A 27,365-nucleotide genomic window follows, 5' to 3' on the forward strand; every position below is an offset into this window, starting at 1 on the left:
CATTTCTATTCCTTGTTCCTCCTGTTCCCACCTTAGGTATTTTGGAATTTGTTCCAATGCAGCATAAGGCACATCTTCATTTTTATGACTGCGTAATTGATATTTAGTAATCGAAACAGCTCCATCTAATGAACATAAATGGATTATTTTGCTGTTATAAACAATGTTGCAGTGACTAATTTTGGTGACCTTGATAATTTTATCTGTAGGATTAGTTTTCAGAATTAACTAGAATTGATGATTCAAAGGGTATGCCAATTTGTTGTTTTGACAGATTGTAACTTGTGCTCCATAGACATTATACCAGTAATGTTGAGTGGCTATTTCCCCACACCTTTCTTTTTTTAAAAAATATTTATTTTATTTATTTATTTATTTTGGCTGCACCGGGTCTTAGTTGTGGCACGCGGAGTCTTCATTTTGGCATGCGGGATCTTTAATTGCAGCATGAGGGTTCTTAGTTGCAGCATGCATGTGGGCTCTGGTTCCCCGACCAGGGATCGAACCCGGGCTCCTTGCATCGGGAGCACGGAGTCTTACCAGCGAAGTCCCCCCGCACCCCATGCCTTTCTAGGAGTTTGATACCAACTTCCTTCCTTTCTTTTGTCTATCTATACATGTAAGCATATATAAATTTTATACATACACACATTATTTTTTCTGCACCAATTGTGAGACATATGTTGCAGATATGATAGCTCTGTTACCCCTAAGTATTTCACTGTTTATTTCCTAAAACACAAAGGCAGCCTACTACATAACCACATTACAGTAACCAAAATCAGAAAAAAAGCATTGATAGAATACACCTATCTAATCATCCAATCCACAGATACCATACATATTTCATCTGTTGTCCCAATTATGTCCTCTATAGCAAAGAAAAAAATTGCTTGTTGTCCAAAATTTAATCTAGAATCATTTAGTAACCTTTTCCACCTTCTTCAGTTTGTAACATTCCCCCAACTTTGTCTTTAATGACCATGACAATTTAATAAAATTTTTTATTATGTAAAAGTTCAAAATATGTAAAACTAGTGAATGTAGCATAATGAACCCCTTTGAGTTCCATCACCAGCTTCATCAGATAAACATATGGCCATGCTTTTCAGTTACATGCTCACTAACCCATTTTTTCCAAACACATACATATATACACATAATAGGTTATTTTAAAGCAAATTTAAGACATGGTTTTATGCAGGCTATAAGTATTAAGCAATGCCTAAAAGCACGAAGGAGAAAGTAAAAATAAATTTTAACCTAAGTTACCTCATGGACCACCATCCAGAAATAGTAATCAGTAACATTATATCTAGCATGTATAGCTAGAAGTATGAACAGACAGATTGGTAATAGAAGATGAGAGTATGAAAATATTTGGAACTTACACAGATTAGCTATTTCTACCAGAATTGGAGAGAAGAGTAAAAGGCTGGTGTTGGGACATCAGCGATTATATACCCAAGCTCTTGTAACTTTTATGTGGGCTAGAATGAATAGAAATTCTACATGGAAGTATTTTTGTCAGTCATAGGTATTCAGCTAAACAATTAGGCTTTGCATGATTTGCGAAGTATTTTTGTTTTGTTTTTACCTAGAGGATTTCTACTCTCAGAGATTTTATTAGTCAAAGTATCATTGTAAATTTGTTTGTTTCTTGTTCCTTTGTCCTACTAGGTAGTTTCAAAAAAGGCAAGCATTTGACCAGTTAATATTTATAAAGTTTACTTAACTCTTAAGATGCATTAATTGCAGAATTTATAATCTTATGGCAAATAAAATTCAGCTGTAATTATTTTGACTCTCTAGGTCCTTTGCATTTCCATATATATGAGTCATCTTGTCAGTTTCTACCCCCCAACTAAAAGCCCATTGGAAATTTGATTGGAATTGCATTCAATCTGTACATGAATTTGGAGAGAATTAACTTATTAACAATATTGGGTCTTCTATGAGCATTGTATATCTAGTTGTTTAAATTTCCTTTAGTGAGCCTCAGCAGTGTTTTTATACTTCTGAAATTGTCAAATTTATCCCAATTTCATTTTTTATGCTATTGTAAATTATACTTTTTTAAAAATTTTATTTTCTTGTTACTAGTATATAAGAATACAGTTGATTTTTATTTATTCACCTGATATGCTACTACCTTGTACAACTCAGTAGTTGTGCTACATTCCTTAGGATTTCTGTATAGAAAGATAATCATGCCATGAACATTAAAGACAGACAATTTTATTTCTTCTTTCCAATTTCTATGAGTTTTGTTTATTTCTTTAAAAGTTTTTTTTTTTTTTCTTATTGTACTGTTTAGATCTTGCAGAAATTGTCAGTTTGGGGGAAAGGTGTTCAGTCTTTTCACCATTAAATATGGTGGTTGATGTAGGGTTTTTTATAGATGCCCTTTATCAGCTTGAGGCAGTTTTCTTCTGTTTCTGGTTTGGTTAGAGTTTTATCATCAATGGATTTTGAATTTCATTAAATACTTTGTTTAGATCTGGTAAGATGATCATATGGCTTTTCTTATTTTGTCTGTTAATATGGTGAATTACATTGATTTTTCAAATGTAAAGTCGACTTTGCAATCCTGGAATAAAAGCCACTTGGTTGTGATTTATTTTACTTTTTTGTTTCTGTGTTCATGAGGGATACTCATCTGTAGTTTCTTTTTTCTTTTCTTCCTTTTTTTTGTTGGTAATGTCTTTGTCTTATTTTGTATCTGGGTAATTTTGTCCTCATAAAATGAGTTGTTACCACTTCCTCTGTTTTCTGAAGTACACCACATACAATTAATAGTATGTGTTTTTTAGGGAATTCCCTGGCGGTCCAGTGGTTAGGACTAGGTGCTTTCACAGCCGGCTTAGTGCGGGGGGTGGGGGGGGTGTCAATCCCTGGTCATGGAGCGAAAATCCCGCAAGTCACGTGGTGTGGCCAAAAAAAAAAAAAGTATGTGTTTTTTAAGTGTTTGATAACATTTACCTGTGAAGCCATATGGAGCTTTTTAATGAAAAGGATTTTAAGTAAGAATTCAATTTTTTTTAACTGACGGGGGCTATTGAGATTTGCTATTTATTTTTAAAGAACTGATTTGGGGGAATTCCCTGGCGGTCCAGTGGTTAGGACTCTGTGCTTTAACTGCCGAGGGCTCGGGTTCAATCCCTGGTCAGGAAACTAAAATCCCACAAGCCGCACTGCATGGCAATCAATCAATCAATAAGTAAGTGGGTTTTTTTTAATGTTTAAAAAAAAAAAAAGGAACAGATTTGGCATTGTTGGTTTTCTCTGTTGCTTATCTGCTTTCCAAGGTGACAGCATAGGAGTGGTTGCCTGAAGCTGTCCAGAGGAGGATGATTAACTACAAAGGTGTTTGGGATGATAAAAATATTACGTATCTTCATTTTGGCAGTGATTACACAGGAGTGTATATTGTCAGATATCATTGAATATGTACTTAAAATTAGTGCATTTTATTGACTGTAAGTTGTGCCTCAATAAGTTGATTTTGAAAGTTATAAATAATTCATCGGGAAATGATTTTGTGATTTTGCTTGGATTACTTAGAGTTTTGATTTTTTTTTTAAATAACAAGTGCCACTTAAAGTTTCTAGAGAATTAAATTATATTAAGAGGGAAATTTATTATTTTACCATTTGAATGTTGTAGCTAAATTTGAGACTGTGCTGTAAGGTATGTTGAAAATATTTAAGATTATGAACTATACCGATTAAAGCTTAAAGGCACCTAGCACTTTTTAGTGTGCTTTAAGGAACCTGTTAGGAGGAATTTCAGGCCATATTAAATTTTTTCCCATGCCTAGAACACTTTTTTTTCCTCTCTGTTGGTAAATCATGTTAGTGTTTTTTTCTGAAACTGTGACTATTGAGTGCCGTTATATTTCAGTAGTTAAGTGTCTGGACTTCAGAACTGGATGACCTGTGTGTGCATCCTGCTTGCTCCACTTCACTGATTATACAGTCTTGAGCAAGTTCTTCATGCAAGTTCTTTCCTATGTCAAATCATTTCTTATATTCTTTGGATCGAATAGTTTATTTATATCTCAGAACATTTTAGATTTAATTCTCCAAGTTTATTGTCTTATAATAAGAACACAATATTGCCTCATTTTCAATCGCATGGATTGTTATCCTGGCAAAGTGTCTGTTATTAAACCCCTAAGACAGTTTTTGTGTATACATAATAACCTTCTGTCACTTTAATGTTTAGAATTACTTAACGTGATGTGATTTAGCAGGTAATTTATATTACTGCTTTTCTAATGTAAGAATATATGTTATTTACTATATTATAAAAAAACATGCTGGGCTTCCCTGGTTGGGCAGTGGTTGAGAGTCCACCTGCCGATGCAGGGGACACAGATTCATGCCCCGGTCCGGGAGGATCCCACATGCCATGGAGCGGCTGGGCCCATGAGCCATGGCCGCTGAGCCTGCGCGTCCAGAGCCTGTGCTCCGCAACGGGAGAGGCCACAACAGTGAGAGGCCCGCGTACTGCAAAAAAAAAAAAAAAAAAAAAAACAAAAAACACAACTATGCTTTCTTATAGTTGGCTTTATTTTTCTGGGAATAGAATGTTGAACAGTGAAGTGTGGATTAGTTGGAGGTAATATTGTAATACGGAGCATAAATTACATTCATAGAACTCCATTCAAAAGAATGTAAGGAGAAACAGCAAATTCTGAGGAAAGTATTATAACTATACATTATTTAATAACATTGGGAAATAATCTTCTACCTCTTAATGAACACGCTATCTAAAACACTAAGTATTTTTCTTTTTTATAGAGGTCAGATTAATTTTTAGGATTAATTAATGTTGTTTGTTGCTTTTTATAACTGGGATAAGATCATAGCTTAGGGCTTCCCTGGTGGCACTGTGGTTAAGAATCCGCCTGCCGATGCAGGGGACACAGGTTCGAGCCCTGGTCCGGAAAGATCCCACATGCCGCGGAGCAACTAAGCCCGTGCGCCACAACTACTGAGCCCGTGTGCCACAACTACTGAGCCTGCATGCTGCAACTACTGAAGCCCACACAACTACTAGAGCCCGTGCCCCGCAACAAGAGAAGCCACCACAATGAGAAGCCCGCTCACCGCAATGAAGAGTAGCCCCCACTCGCCGCAACTAGAGAAAGCCGCATGCAGCAACAAAGACCCAATGCAGCCAAAAATAAATAATAAATAATTTTTTTAAGTAAATAAGTAAATGTATTTACTGCCATAATGTATTATCTGGACTATTTAATCATTTTTATGTGTGATATAACTAAATAGTTACTTAATTACATTTCTTGCTGTCTCCCCAACTCTGTGCCATTTTCATTTTTTTTTTGTTCCCTAAAAGTGCTACACTTTGTACATTGGTGCTTCATGAACATCTACTTTAGTCCACTTACCAACCCAGCAATCAATCTTAAGATCCAAGTAGAAGCTACATTGCTGTGGACTTACTTTTATATTGCACATCTGCTCATTTTATGCTTTCCCCTTCTTCCTTCTTACAGTTCTCGACATGGCAAGACATGTGCCACTCTATCGAGCTCTGCTAGAATTGCTCCGGGCCATTGCTTCTTGTACGTGCATGGTGCCCCTATTGTTGCCTCTTTCTGCAGAGAATGGTGAAGAGGAAGAACAGTCAGAGTGTCAAACTTCTGTTGGTACATTATTAGCCAAAATGAAGACCTGTGTTGATACCTACACCAACCGTTTAAGGTACTATACTTTGTTCATTTCTTTTGACCTTGGCTTTTACTATCTTTTTTAAAATAGCTTTGTTGGTTTTTTAAAAATGATGTATGCTAATTAAACAAACATATGCACAAGCAGTAAATAAAACTGCAAAGAAAAAGTAGCCACCAAATCCTACACTCAGAAACGTTTATTAACAGTGGCTTACCAGACATCGCCCTATGCGATCTTATAGCTATAGATAGAGTTTTTCTTAAATGCTATCACATTGTACCTATTATACAGATAGATGCTAGTTTTACTCAATATTGAGGTGAAAGACACCTTCACTCTCAGTAAATACATATTGCTGGTAATGTTCTTAATATTTCTGATTATGCATTGTATATAGATGCTGTATTTAACCATCTATTAGTGGACATTTGGGTTATTTCTAATTTGTAATAACCTCTGACATACATCTTTTGGGACTTGCAAAAATCTCTGCAGAGTAGATTCATAGAATTAGAACTGTTGGCTTTAGGAATTACTAGTTTCATTTTGATACATATGTTATAATTCATGCTATAATGTTTTTTAGAAGGTAGAGGATTTGGTATTTATTTGTTGAAGTTATAGTAAAGTTAGTATTTTATCTTCGTGGAAAATTGAAGTTTTAAATGAATCTTTGGTTAAGTTTATACCTTGCTAGAAATCAGATGGTGAGTCCTCTTATCAAAAACTTTTTTAAAAACCTTTTCCTGGTAACCTTTTTCATTCTCTTAGCAGAATCTGTTTAATGGTTGTCAGTTTTACTTAAAGATGGCATAAATTCTGATGTTTGCATAAACATTCAGAATTAGGCTAGAGGAAGCTTATTTCTTTGTTAGTGGTCTTTTGAATCAGTTAATCTTCTTTACCATCTTTGCAATATATTTGTCCTACCTGTTCTCACTTATTTTTTTAGTAGCCTAAAATTTGAGAAACTCAGTATACATCAAATGATGGCAGAGAATTGGTCATTGGAGGAATAGTTTTTGTCAGCTTTCATTTTTCAGAAGAAATCAACTCCTCAGATTATTCTGAATCTTTTAGCTTTATTGTACTGTCAATATCACTTTAAAAACTAGTGGCTCACTGCCAGGCAGTAAGAATCATGAATTAGAGAAGAGATTAAAGAAGACCCAGTTGGTAGCGATATAAAAAGCTGTAGGTTCATACTCTTTTACCAGGGAGGGAAAATGTAAAGGTATATTTTCTTTGATAGTGTGAGACTTTTTTATGTTGTAGAGAAGAAAATAATATTATCTTTGGTCCCATCCTTCATTATGGCAAAAATCTTTCTAACTGGTAACCTAGGTAGCTAACATAATTATACAAAAATAGTGTGGTATCATCAGACTAAAGGTCTGATTTTCTAACTGAGCTAAGTGAATGGAATTTGCAGACCTAGAGTGCCGTTTTTGCTGCTTTTCTTAATGTATATCCTGTTCACATAACATGCAGTATAATTTCTTAAAAATTAAACTTCTGCATGAAATGTATTAATGAACCACTACAAAAATTTAATTGCGGATAGAGGATAACTGAGTTTCAGTTAACAGGAGCTCTTTATTTTTCTACTTGGTTACCTGGAAAAAGAAATTCTTTAAAATCTTTCACCAAGAAAAAATGACACTTCAAAACTTTTAAATTTTGTACCAGCAAAACATGCATGTAGGGAGCTTCCCTGGTGGCGCAGTGGTTGGGAGTCCGCCTGCTAATGCAGGGGACACAGGTTCGTGCCCTGGTCCGGGAAGATCCCACATGCCGCGGAGCAGCTAAGCCCATGCGCCACAACTACTGAGCCTGCGCTCTAGAGCCCATGAGCCACAACTGCTGAAGCCCACACACCTAGAGCCCGTGCTCCGCAACAAGAGAAGCCACCACAATGAGAAGCCTGCGCATTGCAATGAAGAGTAGCCCCCACTCGCCGCAACTAGAGAAAGCCCACGCGCAGCAATGAAGACCCAACGCAGCCAAAAATAAATAAATTAGTTAATTTTTTTAAAATTGAAAAAAAAACATGCACATAAAGATCATGACTGTTCACAGAGATCATTTCATTTTTTATTTTATCTTTACAGTGACCCTGTGCAGTTAACTATATTTTAAAGCTATTTTACTGACAAACACTAAAGAGAGTTTTGTATTATGGTTTGAATGTGCCTCTTCGTCAAGATTCCTCATGATATCTGTTTTTTTTTTTATATATGTGTAGAATACAGCCTCTGTTACAAAAAGAAGCCAGCAAAGACATACATGTTATAACATCCCTACTTTCCTATCAAGGTTTGGCACCTTGAGAATTCACTTTCCACTTCACAGAAAGAGGGGAAAATCTACTCTTTTCCAGCCTGTCAAAACTTAAATGTATTTCTTTTTATATTTTCATCAGACTAGAACTCTAATAAAGTGAACAGTATAGTCCAATTTCCTGTAAAGTTTATACCCACAGAAATTGGTCTAAATTTATTTTTAACACTGTTTCAAGATGCAAAGCTTCCCCCTCCCCCCTCCCCTCTACCTGATCCCCAACTGTATTTAAAAACAAAAACAAAACCCAGGATACTCTTCGAAGAGGATGGTCAAGGCAAATTACATTCTGTTTACATATCACTTTTAGGATGTGTTTTAGTGCTTCATCAGGATTTGGAGTTATGACTTTAAAAATAATGTGTAGGTGTTCCCCAGCTCAGAACATTTTTGCATTATTTTTGTCTCTTTTTCTCTCAGTAAGAAATAAGGCAGGTGGGGGGGGATGCCTTGACTGTGGGTGATTCCCTGGGGTGTCCTGGCCACATCTGCACCTGGGGGCTCAGGGGAAAAATAGGTAAGTGTAGATAGAGTACATCTATTTAGTATAGGTTTTTCTTTTTTTTTTTAAAGCAAGAAAGCAAGTACTAGTTTACTAATTATGTTTATGTATATTATTGTATTGCCTTGTTTTCTTCTTATTATTTCTCATTTGTTACTTTTTTTTTCTTTCTAAAAGCCAGAAATACACAAAAGGCATGCAGTTCTTTCCCTCCAAATGAAAATTTAACATAGCACAATTTTGTCATATTAGATAAAGAAAAGATAGATTCTCTATGTAATTTGCAGGTCTCTGGATGATAATTGTGGTTACATATAATGATTTACATTGATATTATTTCTTCTGTATATGTTATACTTACAATTTTTAGCTTTTTTGGATGAAAGAAATTAAAACGTTTTGCCCAAATCTAAAGAGGAAGTTTACTTTTACTGGTTGGAATAATCCAATTAAGAGTATCCTATCTTGGGCTTCCCTGGTGGCACAGTGGTTGAGAGTCCGCCTGCCGATGCAGGGGATGCGGGTTCGTGTCCCGGTCCAGGAGGATCCCACATGCCGCGGAGCGGCTGGGCCCGTGAGCCATGGCCGCTGAGCCTGCGCGTCCGGAGCCTGTGCTCTGCGACGGGAGAGGCCACAGCAGTGAGAGGCCTGCGTACCGCAAAAAAAAAAAAAAAAAGTATCCTATCTTGAGGACAATGCTTAAACCCAACTAATTTTGATCTCAAAATTCAAAGAATGATAGAGATTATATAGGTTAACTGACTCTCCCCTCCAAGCCTGAAACCTTCTATAAGAGGAACTAGGAAAATATCATGAAGAAGAAAAGGCAGATCATTTACTTTGCTTTTATCTAATTAGTGTTTTAGAAGCTTGCGCTTATATTCAGATAGGTGATATCTGGCCTAGTCACAAGAGCATCACTGATTTGTTCATTTAACGGATGTTTATTGAATGTTCATGAGAGCATAACAAGAAAATTAGGACTTTTTCTAAGGGACTGACAGATTATGGGGGAAACAATAACTAGGCAGTTTTAATAACACAGTACATGGCATATTGGAAGTTTAAAACATTACTGGAGGATCAACCCAGATTTGGAAGCCCAAAGAATACATAAGAATTGGCTAAATAAAGAGGAGCAGGGGCCTGATGTACCAGGCTGTGTGAAGAATGTTGGAGTGAAAGAAAGCATCAAGTATTCAGCGAAATGTAGAGAATAAAGAAGTTTGGTGTGCCTGGGTGTCCTTCGGGTGAGAAATAGGGGTGGGAAATGAGGCTAGAGAGGAAAGCAGGGGCTTGAAGAACTTCATAGTTACCTACTCTTAAATGTGATGAGCCATTGAAAGGATTTCAGCAGAGATCTAATCAGATCTGCATTATAAAAAGATTGTCTTAGGGGCTTCCCTGGTGGCGCAGTGGTTGAGAGTCCGCCTGCCGATGCAGGGAGCACGGGTTCGTGCCCTGGTCTGGGAAGATCCCACACGCCGCGGAGCGGCTGCGCCCGTGAGCCATGGCCGCTGAGCCTGCGCGTCCGGAGCCTGTGCTCCGCAACGGGAGAGGCCACAACAGTGAGAGGCCCGCGTACCGCAAAAAAAAAAAAAAAAAAAGATTGTCTTGCAGTGTATCTGAATGGTTAGGGTGGGAGTTAGAACAAGACTAAATTGCCATGGAGGAGATTTTCATCCTTTCTGTCTTGACAGTTGAGCTGTTTGTGTCCTCTCCCATCCTGCCATTCTGGGGACTGAGGATTTGAGTCTATTAGCATTCTTGCTCTAAAATTATGGACTTAAAAGAAAGTTAGTTCCTAGGTAGAAATACTGTCTATGTTTCAGATGTTTGACTTTAAAAAAGAAATAATATAACTCAGGCTTTAAATTACTTATTAACTACATTATTCTGCCTATGTGTTAGTATCAGTGACTGCGGATTTATCCCTGGAGATCTCCTTCAATAAAGTGTAAGTGCTATCGAATAAATGGTTTTCGGAGCATGGTTTCCTTTGTTAACATATCAGAATCTGAAGTCTGTAATCCTATGCAGAAGTTCTCCAGTACTAATCCTACTAGGTTATTTTACTGAAGACAGAAAACAGTCATCTATTGGCTTGACAGAGGCTCAGAATCATTAGCAGAGAATCTAAAATCTTTTATATTAAGGTTTAGGAATGACAGGGTGAGACTACATTCATTTTCATACAATTCTTCTCTTTCCTTAAAGCTGTCATCCAGCCAAAATTGTATATGTGGAAAACTTATATGACAGTAAGTAGGCTTTAGATTTAATTTTTCTAGAGCCTTTTGTCTATATTATTTTAGAATTCATCTTAAAAGAGTATCATGTGATAATGGGATTTTTATTAATCGGATCAGAATAAACCAAACCATTTTCATGGTTGACAACTGAAGGAAATTTTTCTTGGTAGAAATTCTTTGTCAGAGTGAAGAGCCTCAGCATTTATGAGGAGGAACTTTCAAACCTTATACCACCCATGCTTTTGCTAGAATCTTTTTTTAGATCAGATTTTCTTTTTTAACCAAACATTTTATTTAAAAAGGAAACTTCACATTACTAACATATCAGACGGACCAGTATCATTTGCCATAAATAGAAGATAAGTCTAAAAGTGAATAAACTAAATTTAAAAAATTAGTGTCTGGGACTTCCCTGGTGGTCCAGTGGTAAAGAATCCACCTTACAAGGCAGGGGACACGGGTTTGATCCCTGGTCAGAGAACTAACATCCCACATGCTGCAGGGCAACTGGGCCTGTGCGCCACAACTACTGAGCTCGTGCACCTCAACTAGAGAGCCCACGTGCTGCAAACTACAGAGCCCAAGCACTCTGGAACCCATGCGCCACAACTACAGAGCCCATGCGTCCTGGAGCCTTTGCGCCACAACTAGAGAGAAGCCCACACGCCACAACTAGAGAGAAGCCCACACACCACAATGAGGAGCCCAAGTGCCGCCATGAAAGATCCTGCGTGCCTCAACAAAGATCTCATGTGCTGCAACTGAGACCTGATGCAGCCAAAAATAAATAAATAATAAATAAATATTAAAAAAAAAAAAAGTTAGTGTCTGACTCCAGACCCGTTTTGTGTTTTAATAAGGAAGATTTAACAATGCTAAGAAATTACCAAAGGCTTACTGAGACCTTTCTTTTCATTGGAAAGAGACTAGTTTTCTCACTCTTCAATTCAGTTAACTAATACCATGTCTAATTATCACTTAATGTTTTCTCACGCTTTGGGAAACTTTATTAATAGGATATATCAAGTCCTCTAAAAGTAATAGCATTTTGCAAATATAAACTAACAAAATTAAAAAGGAGAAGAAATGGGATGATGTATGTCCATTGACTGTCTTACTCTCCTTCCCCCTTTTATCTGTGCTTAATTGGGAGAATCGAAAGTTAGCAGAAGCCAGACTAGCCTTGCTTTTGTTTTAATGTGGCTACAATTTAGAGTGGTATTTTGATTCTCATCCTCACTCTCCTATGGGTGAGGATTAGTTTGGTGACAGATAATTACAGTATTCTGATGGGATTGGTATTAGTGTAAACCAGAGCACTATTCAAGGAATAAATGTATATACTTCTAGTTTATTATGTTCATCTTTCCTGGCAAGACTAACCTGTTGACATGGCAAGGTGGCACCTAGGAGTGATTTATTGTGATTTAGTCTGTCTTTAAAAAGTTGTTAAATATTTACTGTACAAATTGCATTAAGAACTTCCTAAAGATGATGATATTTTAATATTCTTTTACTCATGATTCTATATTTTACTGTCTACCACCTCTCCTAATAAGTCCTCTCAAGATTCACAATTTGCAATAACTGCTTAGAGTTAATTTGAGTCTAATGGTTAACATAAATAAACTGATGAATATTGCTGTTGGCTGATTATTAGTAAACATTTATATTAAGATAAGTCAGGGAAACATTCCTAACTAAAGACTAGGCAAAAGTGTATTGCTTCAAAATAGAGAATTTTTACATTCAGCACTTTCCAACTTTTGTCTGAAACAGATAACATTTAGATAATTAATTATGAGGACTATTTCAGAAATTAATTTTTTTCTAAGTATATAATAGCATGTTTTGTACACTGGTTTTATACCATTTTGAAAACATACCTTAAATGTACCTATAATGTTAAATGTAATTTTCTACTTAGGCCATTTTCTAATATCATCTATCACTTAAAATTTAAACAAAATTGGGACATTTCATGATGCTATCATATGGAAATTTTGTACTTTTTTCTTGCATAGTTTTTGAAAACTTTATTACCATAAATGTTCCGTTTTTCAGGTGCCCTCAGTATAGCAATATTGACACTTTTCTTTCTTACCAAATGCAGAAAAAAAAGTTTTTCATTTATTTTATCCAAAAAGCCTTACTTTCTGTTTTTTTTTTAGTTTTATAATTTGATGATTTTTGTGTTTAATACTTTTAATTTTTATATCTACAAGCAGTGGAAGAAATAGTTCCCTAGGGGCCAAAAGAGAGAGGCTGGGGCGGGGGCGGGGGGGAGCGCATGTGAGAATGACACCCTGATACAAAAGTAGGAGGTAAAGGATGTATAAAGGTGTAAGCAGTGTTTGTTAGACACATGCCAAAGACAGCCTGTGATTAGATGTTTACTGCACATAAGTCCAAGGTCACTACCACTTAATTTTATGCCAGTTATGAGAGATCAAAATCTGGTAAAAATGGGGCTTCCCTGGTGGCGCAGTGGTTGAGAGTCCGCCTGCCAATGCATGGGACACGGGTTCGTGCCCCTGTCTGGGAAGATCCCACATGCCGCGGAGCGACTAGGCCCGTGAGCCATGGCCGCTGAGCCTGCGGGTCCGGAGCCTGTGCTCTGCAACGGGAGAGGCCACAACAGTGAGAGGCCCGCCTACTGCAAAAAAAAAAAATCTGGTAAAAATGAATTTTTCTAACTGTCAGATTAATGACTTAGGCAGGTAAAAGACAAAAGTATTTTCTGAATTCCTTTTGTTCTGTCAGTTTGAAATAATTTTGATTAGTATAATATTTATGTTCCAGCCTCTATGTTTTTATTGATTTCCCTTCTTGTTTCTGAAGAATAAGCCAAACTGCTTTAAATGTGGGAAAAGTTATAATAAATATATAGTAGCATATAGCTGTGTAAAAAATACAAGGAATAATATTATAACCTAACTTTTGTGTAGGATATAGAGTTTCAGAAGTTCTTAGATGTGTATTACTAGTTTTTTTTGCTCTGTGTGGTAGACAAGAAAATATTCTTGTTCTACAAAGAATGAAACTATTACTTAGAATTTAACATTTAAAAACTTACTAATAGGTAATAAATCTGGGATTTAGCTCCCCACTTTCCTGATGCCTGTAGTGTTCATTATCAAAAACAACATTTATGAAGAAAGAGGGACTTCCCTGGTGGTTCAGTGGGTAGGACTCCATGCTCCCAAGGCCGGGAGCCTGGGTTCAATCCCTGGTCAGGGAGCTAAATCCCACATGCAGCGACTAAAGATCCTGCATGCCGTGGCTAAGACCCAGCACAGCCAAATAAATAATTAAAAAAAAAAAAAAAAAAAGACAAGTTGATTGACCTGTAGTCCAGATACTTCTATTTTTATACCCCATTGCTACCTTTTACCAAAATTGTTCATTGATCACTAAGGTGACATGTAATGGCTAGACTTCAGCTTTAGCTGATTCCTGAAAAACACTTAGATCAAGTACCATAGTACAGCTTATTCTATTATTTAAGTGATTAACAAACATAAACTCATTAAAAATTATAAATTGACTTAATACTTCTACCTCAGTAGCATAACATGTAAAATGATTATTTATTCCTTGTCAGATTACATTAGATGAGCTTTATGTTTCAAGATGGTTTCCACTATCTTACTTCTGACAAAATCTCAAGCAATCTTAATTGCTGAATTTGAAGTCTCTTGCTAAGTAAGATTTAGTTTGTAAATCTTTCTGGGCACTTCACGATAAGTAACCTGTCCCATAATATCTACAGGGTTTTAGAACTATAAGGAATGCTCTTAAGAGTTCAGATAGTTCATATCCCCCTTTTTATAAATGATGAAAACAAGGTCCATAAATACTGTGATTTGTTCCAAGGTCTCGTGCTTAGTGGCAGAGAGCTATGATAAGACCTCAAATTTCCTAATGTCCCAATCAAGTATATTTATTTACTAAATTGAACTTAACTTCCAAAGAACAATTGGATTTATGCGTCAGTGAATAATTAGAAATCGAAGTGTGAACTTATTTCTGATTTGGCTTTGGAAAGTTAGGATACATAAATATTTTTAATGTTGACAAGTAACATTTTTTAATTGAAAATTTTGCTTTTGATAATTAAAAAAGTATATATAAGAATGCAGATTCTACAGAATTTTTCTTATATTTTCTTTTGCTTATCTTTTTTCACTCCCCTGAAGAATTGTTTTTAACACTATGATAAGATGTTAAAAGGCAGCATATTTCGTTAGATATGCATAGCCATTCGAGTTGTGCCTAAGTAGTAATTACTAGATCACTAAGGTAACCTAAGTAAGGTAAACTGTGTTTTGTGGTCTGTAGAACATGAGCTGGTAGCAACTTCATGTAATTATCACTTAAATGAGGATTAAGTCAGCTTTACCCATTTGATTTTTTTTTTTTTTTTGCTCAAAAGAATCAATAAAAACATTTCCTCTGAAAATTTCTTCGTTATTGATGTATGTATTTTTCCTTTACTGTCTTTTCAAGCTGATTTGGTGTCTACTTGCATAGACTAGGGTGGTGTGTTGGAGATATAATTATTTTCTCTATGTTGCTGGAGAAGCCTCTTCCCACCCCGCTAAACACCCTCTTGTTTTCCATCTCCTGAATTTTGTTACTATCTTAGTATGTCCTATATTTGTAATATCTTTAACTCCCTTGTCAAGAAGAAATTAAAGAGTTTATTAGCAAAACTCGATATTTAAATAACAAATAGAAAAAACAACTCCTGCCTGTTTATGACCAGTTGTCGATGAGCATTTTATTTTAGATTCTTAAAAAAGAAAGAACTTGAAAGCAACTCTGTCACCTCCATTAATAAAGGGATTTGTGGCATCAGGTAGCGTAATACTTTAAACCTTTATATATGTATTGTTTCCACTTGAAATATAATTATCTAGTGTGAAAATTCATTTTGTTGCCCACAAAATAATCACAGTGTGAAAATGTGAGCCCTTCAGATTTTAAGTACCATTCTTGGTGAAATTCATCTGCTGGCCATTTCAACCTGTGTTATCTCAAAATGAAGTCACAGTACAGCCATAGTAGTTTGGTTTCACTTTTGAGTAAGTGTGGCACTTCGTAGCCTCCTTGGAGTTGGAGCAAAGGCAGATATTTTGTCCTTGATCTTTTGTGCAGACTTTTCCTGCTCGACTCCAGTAGACAAATAATCATATTTTGTATATTTAGTATTTGATAGCTTCACCAGAAGTTTGAAAAAGGCACTTGCCGCCAATCACATAATCTTAATTGCTAATAAGGACGTGACACAATGACTCTGTTGAGTGTAAGGTGTTCTCAACATTGAACTTCTCTTTAATAGCATTATTAAAGTAAGCATCCTTGATTGCCCTTTCCCTTAGCTATCCCAAAGTGTCTTCCGGTGCAAAGTTCATCAGTTTTTAAAATAACTGAATTGTCTTGTAGAAATACCCAATTCATTTTTATCCAACTAAGCAATAAGATTAGTTGATTTACTTCTTAAACGGCATATTTTCTATCAAACTCTCTTGTTTTAACTCCTTTAAGTTAGTTCCTTTAGGGCTTCAGTTGAGAAAGAATTTCAGTTCCAGTCCTCCTACATTTGTTTTCATTGGAAAAACATTTCCTATCTTTTCTTTTTCCTCTGTTTCTCAAACCTACAAAGTGAAAAAGGCCTGATTTCTTAGACAAGAAGAATTTGTTGCAACCATATATATATACTTTTTAAGTTTCTTTTTGTGATGACCTTGAACAAGTTCAGTGGTTTGTCAACCTTTTTTACTTGGTGATGGAGACAGCAGTGCCAACATTTATTTTAATATCTCTTAGCCCCAGTTGGATTGTCCCCTGGTGAAGCATATTACTTGTGGCAACTCCATTCCACAGCAGCACACAGTACCGTATTTGTCCTGTGATGTTTAATCTGACTGGAAAACTATTATATTTTTATCTAATCTAAAAATCAAGGTTTTATTTTCAAAGGCTTCTCATACCTCTGTTTTGAATATTCCCTTCTCTCCTATTGCTCATTTATGCTTCATTTAAGACAAAGAAGATTTTATTTTCTACTTTCATTTAAATCATATTGAAAACTAAAACCAGTACTTCCATTTGGAAAGAATTTAAGTAAAAACAAAAGGGAATCTAAAGTTTAAAACTAAGCTTTAAAATAAGCATGGAAAACATTCATCTTACAAAGGTCTTATCCCATTTAGTGGTGCATTTCAAAAATTATTTTCGTGTTTTCTATAGACATTAGAAGCAAATAATTCTCCACAGTAATATTTTTAAAAATCTTTCTGCTTACTTTTACTTTTACTTTTTTTTAAACTATAATTCCTGGCAAAGAGCTTTAGAACTGTGGATATGGTGCATTGTTTTATAGGTAAATATAGAAGTTTCATTCTCTTGTAGTTTTAGAATCTTCCTCTAAGACACTAATTCTTAATACTTCTGAATCTGGACATTTCAGCACGTGGTGTCCTGATTACTTCTTCAATGTAGTTCTGCTTTTTAAATGTTTATTTCAACAGTTTGATAGTTTTGACTTTAGAATTAGGAGTGCAGGGGATTGAAGTGGTCTTTCCTAATGTCCAACCAAGAAGATAGTTGTATTAAGCTGTTTTTAGTTTATAGATTATAAGAGAACATAATTCTGATATCTTGTAGTCATACAAATATCCAACTTAGTGTGGGTGGTAGAATTAGAAGAAGCAGTTCAATATAACTGAATGTTGAGTTATGGGTTTCTTTTTTCTTTTTGTTTTCACAAGAAAGATTTGCCCATTCTGCTCACATCCTAGTTTAGATTATATGTCACAGAGCCAAAATTTGCTTAATTTATTAGCTGTGTCGTTGGAATTCACAGCATAGTGGAAAATGTTTGCAGATAATTCTGTGCAATAGTAGAAACTTCAGTTGATTCCTCGTATTTCTTCAGGGCAGTGATCACAACCAGATTCAACGTATGCACAAAGCAGCGGATACCATGGTAGCGGCCGTCGCTGATTGCTTTTACCATGTTGGATCCATTGTCAGTCTCAAAGACCTACTTCCAGCTAGGTGCCTTGAACTCAAATAGCTTTTCACACAGACTTCAGGATGTGAGCTAAGGTATGGCCTTTTTTCATGAGCTGGGCCTACATATGGGTTGACAGTAACCTGCAGCTTTTATAGAAAAGAGACTGCTGTCTGTAGTTTAATGTCAGACAATGACTAGTTGTAGTCATCATCAGGCAGGTAGTGTGTGTTCTTCATATATTTGAAGTACTTTTACCTTTTGAAGATTATTCCTTTTTCTGCTGTATGTTTTTTCAAAAAGACTATCCACATAAAAAATTCTCGTTAGAACCTGCTGTAAAGGTCTAATTATGTCTGCTTTATGATTCAGCCATTATCTTCAAGATGTATGTGATTATTTCTTTTACGCATTTGGTGTAAAAAATGCTGTTTTTAAAATTTCTGTGGATCTTTTTGCAAAATTCTTAAACATTTTTAAAATTTTGTGGTCAAAAATAACAAAAATTTTTATCCTATTTGCAGTATTTTAATAATAGAGATTTCTCCTACTAATCATCTTTTAAAAACTGGAGTTAGGAAATTGGTATTCATGAATAGGACTTGAAATTTAGAATCAGTAGTTTTCTGAGGGTAACTTGCTCTAAATTGCATTGAGGCAGTTTACTCTCCATGCCAGAGGTTCTTGTTTCTTCAAGGAGAAAATACCCTAATTCTGGAAAAATGAGCTTCACTCCTGTAATCTTCCTTCTCTGCTTGGCAAGATATGTTTCTTTAAGTGACATCTTTATTGAGAATATAATGGATCAACTGACTAATCATAGATTTAGGAAACCATCTTTATTTTATTATGGCTATAACCATAACTCTTCTGTTTTCTCAAACTACTTACTGTTGTTTTCCTATTGTTCAGTGGCCCTTCTAATTAACAATTTTTTTAAGCCCCAGGAAGAGAATCATTTGCAACTGGGGAGAGAGAGAGTCTTTATAAATTCAGAGGGGGTACTATCAATCAACTTAAGTGTTTTTTCTTGACTCTCAGTGTTTCACAAAGTTTGTGAACAGCCATTGGTAAATGCAGAATTTGAGAATCTGTTTGATCTTGTCTACCAGAATCATATCTTTATTTAAAAAATTGTCAGACTCACTATTAAACTGTAGTCTCAGCTTAACTTCATAGCTATAAAAGATGCAGTATGTTATTTGATTCTAACAGTAAAATGTCTATTTCAGTCTTAAAACATTCATTCACTATATTCTCCTTACTTACATATGCAAACATATATGTTCGTATACATGTTCACACACAGAGGTTGATGCCTAATACGATATACAGCAAAACATCTACCAAGTGGTTCCTGAGTAGCAAACGAGAGTTGGCCATGTGTTCTCTGTGACTCCTACATATACATCAGGGAAGATAAGAAGAGAGGGTAGGAGAAAAAGCAATAACCCAGTGACACATTACGGTTCTTAAGTTAAATCCTCTTGCCAGGTGAGGTGGTGTATGAGGTGGTATAAAAATACCTGTGGATGCTAGATTTTCACACTGTGGGAGCCAATTCAAGACTCATGCATAACACTAAATCCGGTTACCCTTGTTATCCATCTGAGTGGCTCTTCTTAATTTACCTCTTATTATCTACCTAAAGTTAAGCACTGAATTGCTTCTGAGCAGATTTTTGTCTTTGTGATAAAGAACAGTTTATTTGGACATAGATTGCATGATATTATTTTGTTAAAGACTCTTCTATCTTCTGTCAGTCTTTTTATAGTTCTCTAAGGCTCCATGCCCACTTTGTGAAATGTTGTTTTAATATAATAGCCATGTCCTTTTGTTAGTAGCTGTACAAACTAGAAAGATGAATGATGCATAGTTTAGATCATACCTTAGCATAAACATTTTAAACGCTTTTATTTATATGTGATTTCACTTTGTTTTAAATTATCTATTTAATGAATTAACAAAGATGTAGATTTTTAGTATCTAAGAAGTAGTGTAATGATGATGTGAGTAAAACATGCTGAGAGTTGAAATAGAAAAAAGGAAATTGATACTTAGTTGCTGTTTTTAGTGAACCTTGTTAATAAAATGCTACTGCATTCACCTAGAAAATTTAATTTGAGTCTATATTAGACCCTGAATAGGGAATACAGAAGAATATCTTTAAAATGATTATGCCCTAAAACTTAACGTTTAAATAAAGATTCAGTGTATAGAAGCACATTATATTAAGTTACCTAGTAGTGAACCTGCACTTTATTCTGGAATTTTTCTTTTTTTCCCCGCCTTGGAAATTAATATACTCTAAGTGAAATACAAATAGTATTAAACTGAAAAACCACCTATGGATCTTTGATTCCCAAGTCTTAGAAGGCAGAGGATCTTTTACTTTTAGATATAGAAGTGATTTCTCTACTTCTAGGTACATAGTTACTGTAAGTATGTTTTTAAAGGTGTGGATCGAAGGACATACCAGGTATTGGGGTCTTTTTACAGTATGACATTTCTACAGTGTTTTTAACTCTTGTCTGTTTTTGCATATGAAGAGACAACCTACCGGAAACTTTGGTTATTATGCTAGGCATTATCCTATGGCTTCAAAATGAATCTAATTTAAACTACTCCTGGTATATATCATGTGTATGTCAAATGAAATGCAGACTATCGTGTTGATTTTTAAACTGTTACTGATTTATGGAAGTATTTATTTTTCAAAACTAAAATCTTAATTTTCCTTGCATTTCTTTCCATATTAAAAAAAACTTTTCAGATCTAAAAGGGAAAATGTTAAAACAGGAGTAAAACCAGATGCATCTGATCAAGAGCCAGAAGGACTTACTCTTTTGGTGCCAGACATTCAGAGGACTGCTGAGATTGTTTATGCAGCCACTACCAGTTTGCGGCAAGCAAATCAAGGTACAGCACTATTCTTTTTATGCTCCTTTTCTTTTGATACAAAGATGTTTCATTTACTACTGAAAACCGCCTTCTCTTCCCTCTATGTTAATGGTTTTCTAGCAAGTTATTTACTTAAAGATTCTGTTCTGTGTCAGGTTTTCAAGCTAATTATGTATAGTCTCTAATTTTAAAATATTTATCTCTACTGTGTATGATTTCTAAGACTGTTGGTAGGCTGACAGCATGCATTATAAATTTCTTTTCCCACTGAAAGTTATGAAATTGAAAAATGCAATTGTATTAGAAAACAGTACATTAATAGTGTGTAAGAATTCAGTTAAAATTGGCATTTTCACATATTAGCAATGGAAGAAATAAATGATTCTTCATCATCTATTGCTTTATTTCTGCTGTTTTTGCCTGAATAGATGAAATCTAATTAGCATTTTAAGAATTTAAGCTTTAAAATTGATAAGATTTTTAGCCCTATTAGTTATTTTTATGAAATAGAAAGAACTCTTTTAATTTTAAAATGGTACAATAGGAAGATAATTATGAAGAGTTTGGTAATTTTTCAGAATTCAAATTCTGAACTCTAGAAGTTAATAGTTTTTTTGTTTTACTCTTCGAAAATGTATACTTATGTTATTTATCTTGAAATATTAAATAACAGAAAAAAAACTAGGTGAATATTCAAAGAAGGTGGCTATGAAACCCAAACCTTTATCAGTATTGAAATCACTTGAAGAAAAATATGTGGCTGTCATGAAGAAATTACAGTTTGGTAAGTTGAAATTGTACTCTTTATTTCTTCAGCTCTCATTTTACATTTTTTAATAGTGCTATTGAAATGTGTTCTAGTAAAATTAAAGAATTTCAAACTTGCTTTTACCATGAATTATTCATATACTCTATATATGTGTGTATGTATGTTTATATATACACACATGCAAAAATTTTTATCATCTTTCTATCTCTGAATTTATATCTGTGTTTATAGTTATGTTTGGAAATCATGATTCAGTAGAAACCAGGAAAAAAACAAAGCCAAATGTCTAACAAACAGGCAGAAAGTGGTTTTCTTTCTTTACCCCTCCATGTCTGCATATCCTTGCCTGAAGGAAGCCAAGACCTGGGACTTTGAACCAAGTCTGTTACTCTTACCATTTTAGAATTCCAAGGGATATACCTTTGGAAAATGTAGCCTTTCCCATTCCAAAACTCTTGACAAGTAAGGACTGATGAAAAGATCATATAAGCACCCTTCATAAGGTGCTGGTTTATGAATAAACACTAGAATTCCAAATTTTGATGACCATTATTAACTATTATTGTATGTCCCTCTTTTTCATTCTTGAGAACCAGCCCAAAGGACATTGACTATATTAAAAAGAACACCAAAGTAGGAGTCCAAAAAAAATGTAGATTTATGTCATAACTGTCAGAGTCATAGGCCAGAGCCTTTGATTAATGTTAGTCAGCCAGGAGGCTTCTCTCATATCACTTAAAATCACAAACTCTGCCAGTTGGACGTGACTTTAAATGTAATTGAGTTTTGCTATCCATTGACTTTTAGAATAATTTAGAAAAAATAACGGGTTTTCTGTTGTGTTGTTTTTTAGTAAACTGCGTTTTCTAACTTATGTATCAAATATTTTCTCATATCACGATTCTTATACAACTTGATATTTATTGACTGCCTAATTTTTTTATAAGCCTAATTATTTTTTTAAAGTACTTCATATATTTTTAAAAAAATTTTTTTGGCTGCGCTGGGTCTTTGTTGCTCCATGCGGGCTGTCTCTAGTTGTGGTGAGCAGGGGCTAGAACGTGGGCTCAGTAATTGTGGTGCACAGGCTTAGTTGCCCCTCGGCATGTGGGATCTTCCCAGACCAGGGCTTGAACCCGTGTGCCCTGCATTGGCAGGTGGATTTTTAATGACTGGACCACCAGGGACGTCCTTGACTGCCTAATATTCTCATATAAAGTACTGTCATTTGTTTAACCAATAACTAGACCTTTAGGTTGTTTCCAGTTTTTTAGTAACGTCTGCAACATCTCAGTGGGCATTATTGCGTATAAATATTTGTACACCTCCAGGATTATTTCCATAGGACAAATTAATAGAAGAGGAATTGCTGAATCAAGCAGTATGTAGGTTTTTAGCAACTAGCCATTATCTTTGATTGTATATTTTAATAAAATTTTGGTATTAGAAGACCCTGTTTTCTTATAGATATATGATATAAAAATTTCCTCCAGGCGTGGGGATAAGCTCATGTATGTATCTGGTGGATTGCTGTTTATAAAACTCAAAGGAAATTTATCCCTGTATTATATGAAAGGCAGCAGAGTTGAGCAGATGAAATAACTCTGGTTTACAACTTTACTGATAGAAACTGCTCAGAAGTCTTGTTGAGACATAGTACATTTGTAGTGCACAGACCCATGACACTGTTTATAGGTCTTCCCCTTTTTTCTGGATTATAAACTTCTTGAGGCAGATATATTTTCCTGTTTATTATTTAACTGAAAGAGCCTAGCCTAGGACCTAGCACTTAGTAAGTTCTTGGTAAAATTTACTGTATTAATGATAATTATAATGTAGTTTTCATGTTTTTCTGTATATTTAGAATTGTATGAACACAAGATCAGAAGTTACCATTGTTTCTTTGTATTTGCCCTTGTATCAGTAGGTGGTTTTAATTTAGTTTTATAAGATATTTAAATATCTTTGTTTTCATCCATTGGTGGGGTAGGGTTAATCTGAATTAGAGATGTAGTTCAAATCCACTTTTTTTTCTTTCTATTTTGTATGGACATATAGCTTATAAGTAAATCATAACTTTAAGTCCTTCCAAATCTGCCTGAATAAATGGTTAAGAATTAACCCATTACTTTTATTCTGTCAAAGTACTTCAGAGATTTCCCTAATAATCCTCTTTTATCCTATTAACTTAAATTTCAAAAGTAATACAGAAATAAACTTCAGCCTGTCATTTCTGTTTTCTGATTCCAAATGCAAATATATAAAGACTTATTCTCTTTTTAAAAATGAAATACAGTGAAATACCTTTTGGCATTTCATGTTCTGAAATATTTTGGCAAAAAACATTATATACCATTCATTTTATCTACTACTTTGCATTGTGATTTAAATGCTTGATGTTATATAATCTACCTGCATGTCCAAATTGTAAATTTAAGTTGATTTCTTCCTTTGCTTCCATGACATATTCCATCGCTCTAGCAGCATTAACACACATATGTAGGTATTACGTAAACATTTATAGTTTGCTCTTCTTCCACATTGCAGACCTCTCCATTTTGTGGGGGAAGAAGGATTAGTGATTTGTTTATTTGTAATTTTTTGTTATTATGACAGCTATCCTCCATTCTGGTTCTTTTTTTTTTTTTTCAGTGTTTTTTTTTTTTCTTTTCTTTTAGATACGTTTGAGATGGTTTCTGAAGATGAAGATGGGAAATTGGGTTTTAAAGTAACCTACCACTACATGTCTCAGGTGAAAAATGCAAATGATGCTAACAGTGCTGCCAGAGCCCGCCGCCTTGCACAGGAAGCTGTGACGCTGTCAACCTCACTGCCTCTTTCATCGTCCTCTAGTGTTTTTGTGCGCTGTGATGAGGAGCGACTTGACATCATGAAGGTAGAAAAAACAACTTTTTTTCCTATTTCCCTGGCTAATCCAGTTATTCAAGTATTCATATAAAGCACTAGAAATAACATGAATTTAAATAAATTTAATAAAAATTCTGTTAACCATTTTGGACATCAGTGAAGGGAGTCCTTTTTTTTTTTTTTTTTTTGCGGTACGTGGGCTTCTCACTGTTGTGGCCTCTCCCGTTGCGGAGCACAGGCTCCAGACGCGCAGGCTCAGTGGCCATGGCTCACGGGCCCAGCTGCTTTGCGGCATGTGGGATCTTCCCGGACCGGGGCACGAACCCGTGTCCCCTGCATCGGCAGGCGGACTCTCAACCACTGCGCCACCAGGGAAGCCCAAGGGAGTCCTTTTCTAATGTTAGTTCAGAGTATGTGGATGAGAGTACTATTCAAAATAAAGATTTAGAAGAAAATACCAAGATACCTTCCCTGAACAAAGGCTGTGTGCAGCCTGTCATAGTTTTAGAACATACTATGAAAGGATTTAATGCTGGTCAGTTGAAAAAAAGTTACAGGACTTCTTCCTTGTAATCCAGAATACTTCTCTCATGTTTTATACTATCAGTCTTCAAAATTTTTTCTCTCTTTTTCTTTTCTAGGAAATTTATGTATTTACAGACTCATATGATTTAAGTAATGGTAGTACAATAATAAATAAAACCAGCAGCTTTATGTTTTAACACTGTGGTGATCTGCCCTTAAATTCCAAGAGACGCTGCAGCTAGTAATTTTTAAAGATTTGATAGCTGGGGTGGGAGGAACCTTTCTTTACTTGATTTAATTCATGGATTAAATATTGCGTCTTCTTTAGATACACAGCTAAAACTATTGACCCATTGATTTGAATAAGGTTTTTTGCTTGTTTGCTTTTTTGTTTTGCTCTTTTGGATAAATTTTCAGTAGAAATCTCATAGACTTTGCCTATTGACCACACTTTTCCTTGTTACAAACAGTAGAGTTGATTATTGTATGATTGTCTAGGGAAGTATTTTATTGCTACATAGACCACACAAGTTCAAACTTGTGACTGTTAAGCATTATGCTGTACCTCACATAAAGGATCCCAACTTGGAGCCCCAAAATGTAAATCAGACTTGTCACAGAATGGGACTCTAGTACCACTTGCCTCCACGCACAGCTTTTCAGGACCCGAGGCTTTGCTGCTTATGTCTTGTACACTAAATATCTGTTGATTGACTCAAACATAATTCATTAAATAATTCTGACACTCACTGTTGGGTTCTCTGCTATTTTTTGGACTACCAGTAACCCTAAGGGAAACATCACACCTACTGTTGTCTCAGAACCTTTTTATCATAAGTTGTTAGGTGAAAATATTTATTCCTCTTACCTACTTGTCTCATTATCCCAGAAGAAAATATTTAAAAGTAAGCTATTAAATATTTAATATTTTATTATTAAGGAAGTCTTGGACTTCCTTGGTGGCACAGTGGTTAAGAATCCACCTGCCAATGCAGGGGACACAGGTTCGAGCCCTGGTCCGGGAAGATCCCACATGCCGTGGAGCATCTAAGCCTGTGTGCCACAACTACTGAGCCTGTGCTCTAGAGCCTGCGAGCCACAACTACTGAGCCTATGTGCCACAACTACTAAAGCCCGCATGCCTAGAGCCATGCTCTGTCTGCATCAAGAGAAGCCACCGCAACGAAGAGTAGCCCCTGCTCGCCTCAACTAGAGAGCGCCCGTGCACAGCAATGAAGACCCAACGCAGCCAAAAATAAATAAATAAAATAAATTTATTTTTTAAATGTTAATTTTTTAAAAAGTAAGCTATTTCTTAAAATATTAACTTGAAGATTTGAAGCAGACAGTTACTCTCATACCTTTGAGATATGATAATGAATATACCTAGAATCTCAAATTGTTGACAGTAATGTAGAGATCATGAAGGAAAGCTCTTAGAAAAAACTAATTTAATATTTTAAAAGGTATTTGCTGTTAAGGTAAGCTTTCCTGCTGCCAATTGGGCATCTCTCTATTAAAAGCCCATTTTCACCAAAACCAAATCACTTTAATTGTAATTTAAAACTGTTTCCTAGTCCTGTGTATGTTTTTAACTTTTAACTTCATTTTTAACACATTTTGGTAGAGATGTATATAGGATGTAAGAAGATTGTTCTTATTTCATGTTGAATTGTTTTTCTAAATAGTAGCATTTAGGAATAGTAACACAGGCTTTTGTGTTTGTATGTGCATACTAGGTTCTGATAACTGGTCCAGCAGACACTCCTTATGCAAATGGCTGCTTTGAGTTTGATGTCTATTTTCCTCAAGATTATCCCAGTTCACCTCCTCTTGTGAATCTAGAGACTACTGGTGGTCATAGTGTGCGATTCAATCCAAACCTTTATAATGATGGCAAGGTAATGTAATTGCAGTCTTTGTTTCTAATGCCAAAGTATTGTAACCCAAAGTTTCTTTGTAATTTGAACAGAAATTTTGTTTTAGTTATCATCTTTTCAAAAGTACATGAGTTTCTTTGTGCTTCTTTTCCCTGTATGCAAAGATTAGCCTGAGGAATGAGAGAGAAGGAACCAAAAATGGCAGAAACACAACAGTGTTACAAAGCACTTATAGTCTTAAGGGGTTATTGTGAGGGACTAACTTATTCAACACATTCCTTGGCCAGCTGAGAGCTGTCTCCACTCAGAAGATAATAGAGCCAGATGCCTGCCTTTGCCATTCACCTTTCTTTACTTTCTTTTTACTTTGTGTTTTTTTTTTTTTTTTTTTTTTTTGCGGTACGCGGGCCTCTCACTGTGTGGCCTCTCCCGTTGCGGAGCACAGGCTCCGGACGCGCAGGCTCAGCAGCCATGGCTCAAGGGCCCAGCCGCTCCGCGGCTTGTGGGATCTTCCCGGACCGGGGCACGAACCCGCGTCCCCTGCATCGGCAGGCGGACTCTCAACCACTGCGCCACCAGGGAAGCCCCTGTTTACTTTCTATATC

The 27,365-nt window shown here is 35.5% G+C and overlaps 1 protein-coding gene across 1 annotated transcript in view; it reads left to right on the forward strand.

Annotated features, from left to right (window-relative positions):
- Positions 1-27,365, forward strand: part of BIRC6 (baculoviral IAP repeat containing 6) — a gene marked incomplete at its 5' end in the record, with an annotated part of 244,882 nt that overhangs the window by 197,624 nt on the left and 19,893 nt on the right. The window contains 5 exon segments of the mRNA XM_082671758.1: positions 5,525-5,732; positions 20,591-20,736; positions 21,392-21,502; positions 24,166-24,383; positions 26,620-26,781. Of these exon segments, the coding sequence (XP_082527884.1) occupies positions 5,525-5,732; positions 20,591-20,736; positions 21,392-21,502; positions 24,166-24,383; positions 26,620-26,781 (845 nt within the window).

This window comes from Grampus griseus (assembly GCF_964374135.1).
Source record: "Grampus griseus genome assembly, chromosome: 15".
NCBI classification, from domain to species: Eukaryota; Metazoa; Chordata; class Mammalia; order Artiodactyla; family Delphinidae; genus Grampus; species Grampus griseus.